We start from the raw sequence: 8,739 nt of genomic DNA, 5'->3' as shown, positions 1-8,739 counted from the left end.
ATAAGCAAGCACGCATCTTTACTTTTTCTTTACTCATGGTCGAAGAGGCGTAGATTAGGGAACATTAAGCTAAATCTATGTTTGTCTTGCTCATCAAATTCACGATAATTTTGATATCTGGGAGCAATAGAACTACAATGAAATAGCGGCAGATACACAAAAAAGTAAGTATGATTCGGAATTTATAAGGATAAGGTAGAATTGGATAAAATTGGAAACATAATAGAAATTGATTGGATAGAAAGAAATAAAAAACTCACCGTCTTCTTAAAAAGAAATGTGCTGCTAGCCATAGTCGTCTACAATATATTTTTTTCGAAAGAATAACACAATTAGTGTTTATACGTTATAGTTTAATGTAATTAAAATAGTAACCATAAAAAAGTACCAAAAAGAGTACAGTAATAGTTTAAAACTCACTGTCGTTCATAGGGTAGGGTTTTATACTCATGGAATGGCACTTTTAATAACTCAGCATCCCAATCCCAGTTATTGGCTACAATCAATCAAGTTGTTACTAATGGGAAAAAAAATTAATAATTGGAAATAATTTATTAATTTATTAATTTATTAAAGGAGAGGAAAATAAGTATGCAAGTACGTACTACCTCCAAAGACTGGTTTATCTAAATCACCATCATCATCAGTCTGCATGTTCTCTGCTGCAATCAATCAATCATTCAAGTTGTTACTAATAAGACAAAAATTTAACAATTATTATGATTAATTTAATATAGTACTTATTAAAAGAAAGAAAGATAAGTATGCAAGTGCGTACTACCTCGCAAGACTGGTTTATGTGACTCAGCCTTCATGTTTTCTGCTACAATCAATCAATATTGTTAATACTCCGTGACAGAAAAGTATAAATTCTTAAACCTCCTTCAGTCATTTGATATTAATTAATTAATTAAGTGAAGAAGAATAAGAAGAAAGATTAATAATAATAATTAGTATATTATGTTGCTGACCCTAATGAGCTTCCGCATGAGTTGAACATTAGTATCATTCTTCATAATGAGGAGTTTCTTTGTTTCATAAATATTAAAAAATGGTTTACAAATCAATTTCAATTACTCAACAAAACATGACCCACAATCCAAATATGTAATTAAATTGATTAGTGTCAAGTGAAAATCAAAGAACCTGTTTCATATTTGGAAAATTCTAGCTCCGCGGTGGTTACACTACAATGAAAATGCCACCGTCGTCAATAAACAAACAAGTATAATCAGGAATATATATAAGAAGGGGCAGAATTAAATAAAACTGGAAACATAGTAGTAAAAAACTGAAAAGAAGAAAGAAAGAATACTCACAGTTTTCTTAGAAGGAAATGTGATGTTAGCCATAGTCGTCTACAATATATCAATTCGAAAGGATAACACAACTAGGCATGCACGATTTATATGTATATATGTAATGAATATATTAAAAATAGTAACAATAAAAAAAAAAAAAAGTACCAAAAGAGTAAAGTAATAGTGTAGGAAACTCACCGTTGTTCATAGGGTAGGGTTTTATACTCATGGAATGGCACTTTTAATAACTCAGGATCCCAATTATTGGCTACAATTAATCAATCAAGTTGTTATTAATAGGAATAAAAATCAACAATTGGAATTAATTTACAATTAATAACTGTTGTTATGTACAGTAATATTGACAAACTTGTCATAAACACTAAATAAAGCTTATTATGCTATCCAGTAATAGCTGCTTATGTTCCTCTGCCTTACAAATATTCATTCATTCATTGGCTTACCAATATATTATTATTCATTAAAGATTCAGTTATTCATCAAGTTGGGTTGCAATAAGTGTTTATATACAAGATAATAATACAGTAATTATTAAATTAATCATTAATTATTAATTATTACTAATAATAATGCTGCACCTTTTCTATGAATATTGTTTTGGTATGGTTTCTCTGAATCATCATGAATCGCTGATATTTGTTCATCATTTGCTCCATCCCACAAAAGCCCTTCAAAAACCCATTTGTAACCCTTAAGCTCGTCTTGCATCAATTCATATTTATCCAAGCTATACTCATCGTACAAATTCACAAATAAAATGTCGAAAACCTCATTATCATTAGTCATTTTCGTGAACATGTCATCGACATCTTCCATCATCAGGTCCACAAGGCTGCTTATCTCCAAATCAAAAGCAGCCTGAAATGAAAACAGAAAATCATCAAGCAAATTAGTTATAATGTGATAAATGAACATATAGACAAATTAAACTAAATTTCTAACAGGCACAAATTAAAAAGGAAGAAAAAAGAGGCGTACAATCATAATATCGAGAGCATAGATTTGATTTTGTTGGCGAAAGTTGGAACTGAAAGCATTCAACTTGTTCTGTTGGAGGCGGTAATCCTTATCAACAGCATAATAATTCTCGATCATTGCACGTGTCACACAAAAGTGTTCAACCTTCTTAATGATTTTGCTATTGCTTTCGACTTCTATGATAGTTATGTCGTGCTCATAACAATATGAGACCACTATAGACTCCATCTCAAAGAGCTCAGCGTCAATCGATATCCCGTCAGAACAAACAATATTCATTCCTTCAATCAATCAATCAATCAATCAAGTTATTTGTATAATCACAATTAGTTTTTGATATTTGATATAATAACTAATAATAGTAGTATTAATAATTAATAGCAGTAATAAACTTAAACTATTAATAATAATAATGATAACAATAACAATGATAATGATAATGATAATGATAGTGTACCTTTTCTAGGGCTATTCCATGGATCATCATAAATCGCTGCTATTAGTTTATCCTTTGCTCCATCCCCAATATATTTTTTTCTGCTACATTCAATCAATCAATTTACTCATACAAAAATTATAAATTAAACCTCCTTAACTAAAATATTAATTAATTGACAGGAAACATTAACGGAAAACTCTTTTCGGTCGTTCCAAAGGAACCGAAATCTTTCTGATATATCAAGGACCAAAACGAAAACTGTTAACCAATAAAAATAGAAAACTTTATGGTTGGTTTGTTTAGAACGAGTTGATGGAACCAACCTGGAACTTGTCGCGATTTCCATCTGCGAAGAGTCTGGAACGAACGATTTAGGGTTTTGGTGAATGTAATAATTAGGTTGAGATCTGAAAGACTCTAGTGTTTCTAATTGTGAGATCTTTAACTGACTGATGGCTTGTACATGGTCAATTTTTGTAAATAGGCTATTAGGCTAAGGAAGTAGTTGGGTTAAATTGGAGCCTGGCTACTGTCTAGACCTCGTTCATCGTTAATCTGGATCTAGGTCAATTAACACTCAATCGTGAAAGTCAATGTGGTCAACTATAATGAAAATAGTGAAAGTCAATGTGGTCATTTTGTGTTATACAAAGTACTCAAATCGTCGTTTTCTACCTTAGGAGTTTAGTACTTTGATTAGTTTTATTACTTTGATAATTTTTATTGGAAGTCGCACACTACTTTTCGATCTATATACACTTTTATCTTATACTAGGTTTTGAGCCCGTGCGTTGCACGGCTACTCAAAATCCTTTATTATTTTGCTTTTCTATTAGAGTTCAATGCGAGTCACTTTAATACATGAACTACGAACCATAACTGGCAGACTATGAGGCATGACCAACTTGTCAAACCGATAGTCAAGATGGGGCTTGTAGATCATTAGTAAATAATGCCAATAAGATCAACACTATATTATCAAGAAACAAATGATCATGAATCTTTATGATAAAAAAGAAAGTGAAAACATGTCTGAAAAGGAATAACCGAACTTAATAGTAAAAGAATATGGTGCTTAAGAAAAAATGCATTTCAATCCAAAATAACATCAACAAAAAATGCTAAAAACCAAGTTCTGCAAAGACTCAATTTGTTGCTCTCCGTTAAAGCTTGAACACAGGTTGTAAATAACAAACAGCAAGCCACACTCATTAACATTGTGATTAACTGATTACTGCAACTTCTTATACTTGATAGAGATGGTAGTTGGTGAACTGTGTAATCTCAATGCCATCCATCCAAATCTCTTGCTACATGTAAATAACAAACCTAATGAGCCGTTCAAGGTTTCTATAGCTCCATAACTTAAGTTAATCCCATCTTAAGTACTGTTAATTGTACGCTGATAATAAATAAAAGTTTCTAAGTAATTATTGGTGATATAACTAACAAATAATGATTGACACTACCACTTGAGTAGAGCCTTAATCTGGCTGGTTGGTTTATGGGCTCAAAAGTCCAGGTCAGGTTGGGTCGGTCAATATCTAATATTTTCATTGTTGATAAAACTTAATTTGTTAACTATATGTACAAATAAAATCAATCTCAAACTTTGCAGACTACTATTTGTGGTAAAGTAATAAATCATCCATTGGCAATAAATAACCCATTGTGAAGAAAATATCAGGTCAGCTGGAACAAAGCAAGCTTTAGAGATGGTGTTTAGTTTTGTTCATTTTCATTTATTTTGTCATTCACAATATCTAACTCTATTAGAGCTTTAATTATGATGGAGATAGTTCTGTTTGGAATTCCTAATCGAAATAAGATATAGCATAGACATTCATAATCTATCTATCATATTTAAATAAATTAAAACAAACATACTATAGACAAATATATAGATCAAACTAATTTACTGACCGTGGGAATTGTTTATTAAACAAAACAACTATAAAATTCTGGAAAACACCATACTTGATGCAAAACATAGCATAAACAACCTTCAAATATAAAATCCAAAACATAAAGAAAACATACGATGAAAACATATGTAAAAATTATTCAAATATGAAATAGATATTAACTATAATTATCTTCAATTTAAATTTTGATCGATATCAATATTCCATAATTTATGGTAACAGATATTAATCGTTTTATTGAATCTACTGGTATAATAAAAAATGATAAATCAGTAAGATATTCGACATAAAACCTGGAAATTTTTTAGGAATCGAAATAGCTGTACGCAATTTCCGTTGATTGATTATGAAGATAAAGTCATCGTTTTCTTTGATTCTTGGAATTTGGAGATAAAATCATGGACTGGATGCTAGACGATTGTTGGGCTGGATATTAAACCGTTAGATTATAGCCTTTGATTTTCATTGAAAAGGGATTAGAGATAAAGGGATTAGTGATAAAGGGAAAAAGAACGGGGTAGTTATGTTTTGTTCATTTTATTTAATTGGCTTTACTCAAAAACACTCGAGAGGATTTGACAGCTGTAAATTACAGATGTCATTTGTTCTACCTAATTCGGGTATAATGACAATTAGGCTAAAATAAACTCCATATAATATAATATATATATAGATAATTACAGTTATGTCTCTAAAAAGTTGAACTTATATTATTATTATATTTATAATTAAGATTAAAATAGGTAATTAGGTGTACATGGATCGATAAGTAGTGTGTGAGGCCAACTCCCATTTTTATTACAGTACTTTTTAGATATTTTATGTAACTAATACAGAGTACTTCTCTTTATTGATTTTGTAAACATAGTGATGCTTTCATTGTTTTGTGCTTTGAACGATATATGAGTCAATTTCATTGTTTTGTGCTTCGAGAGATATTTGCACCAATCGAGCGATTGTTTCACTCTTTTAATCTATTAATCGTGATGAATGAGTATTCTTTCTTCTTAGTTTTGTATCAATTGTCGATATGTAGATTAGTCAAAAAATTTATATAAATCATCACATAATAGCCGCCTAGCAGTTAACGTTATGAAATCACAAGTGGTCTTACGTTTTAAACTTCATTTGTAACAAATTTCGTGAAAATAAAACATCACTTGTTTAACCGTATAACCATATTCTACATAAAAAAGTGAAAATTTTGAGTCTGTCTACTTCCCCTCAAATAATGCAAAATGATAGAAGTAGGTATATATAAGAACAAATAATTTTAATACAAAAGAGCTTGCAAAAATAGGTTCACGTTTAAAATATTTCTGTGAGTAACTCAATAAAACATGAGATAAGATAGGTTCATGAATCAAATATGAATCAATCACACAAACTTAATTTTAGACAGTATTATTGTCACAGCTTTCAATTTGATTTGTACATATTAAAAAAAGATAGGATTAACTAGTAGTTGTGGTTACAAAACTCAATCAACTCTTAATTTTCTATCTAGCTCATGACTCGTCTTTTAATGAAATATTTTGCTGTTGAAATAAAACACAAACTTCATTTTACTTAACATTTTTTAAAGGCAATAATACTCTAGAAGTACAACATTCATTTAATTTATAAAAAAAAAATGGGTGAGTGTGTGAGAGAGAGTGTGAGGAGAGAGAAAAATTGTTTCGAGAGAGAGAGAGAGGCGGTGCAAGATCTGATCGGAATAGGTACAATGGGGGACTTCAAGATCGGCTATGGAGACTATTCGGCATTCAATTAACTTCGTTCATGTTTTTCAACTTCCCGGACAATTGGGGAACCACAGATCTATGGCGAACCTTCAAACCATATGGTGATCTTCGTGACGTGTATGTGGCCAGTAAGAGGCTAAAGAATGGATGCAAATTTGGATTCGTTAGGTTTGGCAACGTTCAACAATCTGAGGCGTTGTTAAGGAGACTGGAAACGATAACGATTGAAGGTTCGCTACTCAAAATTTTTAGGGCAAAAGATCGTGAAGGAAACGGACAACAGCAGAACTCAATAGGTAATCGGAATTACACCTACCATCGCCAACCGGTGGGTGATGCCTTCAGGGATGGCAGAAATTTTTGTGACGTAGCAAGGGGTCATAACCATGATCTTAGGGAAGTACTGAATCAAAGGAGAGAAGAAGGTGAAGATCTCAGGGATAAACTCTTGAAAAGAAAAGACCCAAACAGGGAAAATCATCACCATACTGGTGCTAATCCTGGTGTTAACGTTCAAGCAAAAGGCTCGGGTAACATGTCGTATACTGATGAACGCCATATCAAAGTCCAAGAGAGAAATACGTTCTTATTTGGTAAATCTATATGGTGTGAACTAAAAGCCCTAGATCTTTTTTTTCAATTTGAAGATCTATGCAAAGCTGAAGGGTTGTCAAATTTTTCGCTGAAATATCTTGGTGGCATGGTTTTGTTAGTAATATGTGAAAGTTCTTCAGCAGCAAATGCTATTGTCTCTAATCCAAACCATGCCATCTTTAAATGGTGCGATAAGGTGAGTATTCTACAGGATGGTCCAATTAGATCTCCGGGCAAGTTGTTATGGGTTGATATCACCCGGGTGCCGGTAACCTCTTGGAATGAGAGTACTTTCGAAAAAATAGCTGGTTGGTGGGGCAAAATTCTTGACATGGAGAATTGTAGTTTGCTGTACGGGAATCAAAACCTAAATAAAGCTTGTGTTCTTATCCATACTGGTAGCCCAACAGTCCACTACGATGGTTGGGTCCAATTAATGGACGGTGTCTCTATGTGTTATGTGTCCTTTAGAGAAGATACACAGAGAATTTTCCAGGTTGAATTTAGTTCAGAAAATTCGAATGAGTTTGTTGAAGAACAAGATAACAATAACAGTGACGAAGACGAGGAGTTTGTGGATGATACATTTGATATTTCAGATGGAGATGATGATAACATCTTTAATCTCGATCCAGAACGTGATGAACATGCACAATGTGATGATCCAGATGAAAACAAGAATGATGGTTCGCAGATTAATGAGTTTTCCGGTGAAGATAACCGGACTCCGGTGAGAGTTCAGGCTCATGAAGATGAAGAGTCGGGTTGTGGTAATCTTGGGGGGTTTTTCGAGAACAATAATGATGTTAGGGTTATAGAGGAGAGAGACACTCCAACTTCCAAGAATCTTGATACTAATGTTAATGATGATAACGGCTTGGAAGGGACCCACGTCCCTGATTCACCCGTGCAAATAAATATTCACAATTCCAACAACCCTAATAATAAAAGCGACAAGCATTTTATTGAACCCGTAAGAAAAGAAAACGGAAGGAAATCCCATTTCTAATGGGCCCGCACCCAACACAGCAGCCCATAAGATCAGTAGCCCAACATCAAGCCCGGGTTACAATGAATTTCACCCAAGCCCAACTCGCACAATACACTCTCCTATTGGGCCCTTTAATTTATTGGATCAACACTTCCCTGGGCCTGACCAGGCTATTCGCCAAACCAAAAAACGAAATGTATCCACCAAAATACGAGACAACGTCAATGTTAAGCCTGTTAAGGTTACAAGTACATCCACCAAGTCCGGTGTTAACCAATCCATTCGACAGAAGGCTTCTAAACCCTCCACTGATCAATTGAAAGAAGCAACTGGTATCAAATTTGTGAAGCGTGACTGTTGTTGGTCGAATCTCACCAAATGGAAGACCTCATCAAGAATGATGAATTTAAAGAATAGGGCTAGGAAAGGTAACGGCTGTGAGCAACCCCTTAGGTCAAGATACACTTCATGTGCTAAAGACAGTGTATCAAAGCCGAGCAGTAGCAGTGTTAATGATTCCTTAAATACCAGAGGATCCTTGAATTCGAAACAGCCTACTATACAAGGGAAAGGTGGATCGAACTCATTCAACCCCTTGAATTCCAACAGCGTCTATGACTATGGATGCCAATTGAGGCTCAAGTGGCAGAAGAAACCTTCAGGTTTCTAGGTATATACCTCTCCCCTTTTTTCGTTTTGTTACTGTTCTCATATGAAGATTATCACTTATAATATTAGGGGTTTC

The 8,739-nt window shown here is 33.2% G+C and overlaps 1 protein-coding gene across 1 annotated transcript; it reads right to left on the bottom strand.

The window, feature by feature from the left end:
- Positions 1-416: 416 nt before the first annotated feature.
- On the bottom strand, positions 417-3,129 carry LOC139850185 (uncharacterized). Its single transcript, XM_071839773.1, has 5 exons — positions 3,063-3,129; positions 2,758-2,840; positions 2,301-2,581; positions 1,901-2,180; positions 417-496 (listed from the first exon to the last, which is right to left on the bottom strand). Exons 1-5 carry the CDS (start codon positions 3,083-3,085, stop codon positions 417-419), a joined length of 747 nt encoding a protein of 248 aa, XP_071695874.1. The 5' UTR covers positions 3,086-3,129.
- Between the last annotated feature and the right edge of the window lie 5,610 nt (positions 3,130-8,739).

Source organism: Rutidosis leptorrhynchoides, chromosome 5, assembly GCF_046630445.1.
Source record: "Rutidosis leptorrhynchoides isolate AG116_Rl617_1_P2 chromosome 5, CSIRO_AGI_Rlap_v1, whole genome shotgun sequence".
NCBI classification, from domain to species: Eukaryota; Viridiplantae; Streptophyta; class Magnoliopsida; order Asterales; family Asteraceae; genus Rutidosis; species Rutidosis leptorrhynchoides.
This window is presented reverse-complemented; position numbering and strand designations above follow the sequence as displayed.

Bases quoted from the DNA above. Each gene is read 5' to 3' on its own strand.
- LOC139850185 (XM_071839773.1), bottom strand. From the start codon at position 3,085: ATGGAAATCGCGACAAGTTCCAG. The intron at 2,841-3,062 runs GTTGGTTCCATC...GATTGAATGTAG, and splicing joins GAAATCGCGACAAGTTCCAG to CAGAAAAAAATATATTGGGG. The intron at 497-1,900 runs GTGCAGCATTAT...GATTGATTGTAG, and splicing joins AAACAATATTCATAGAAAAG to CCAATAACTGGGATTGGGAT.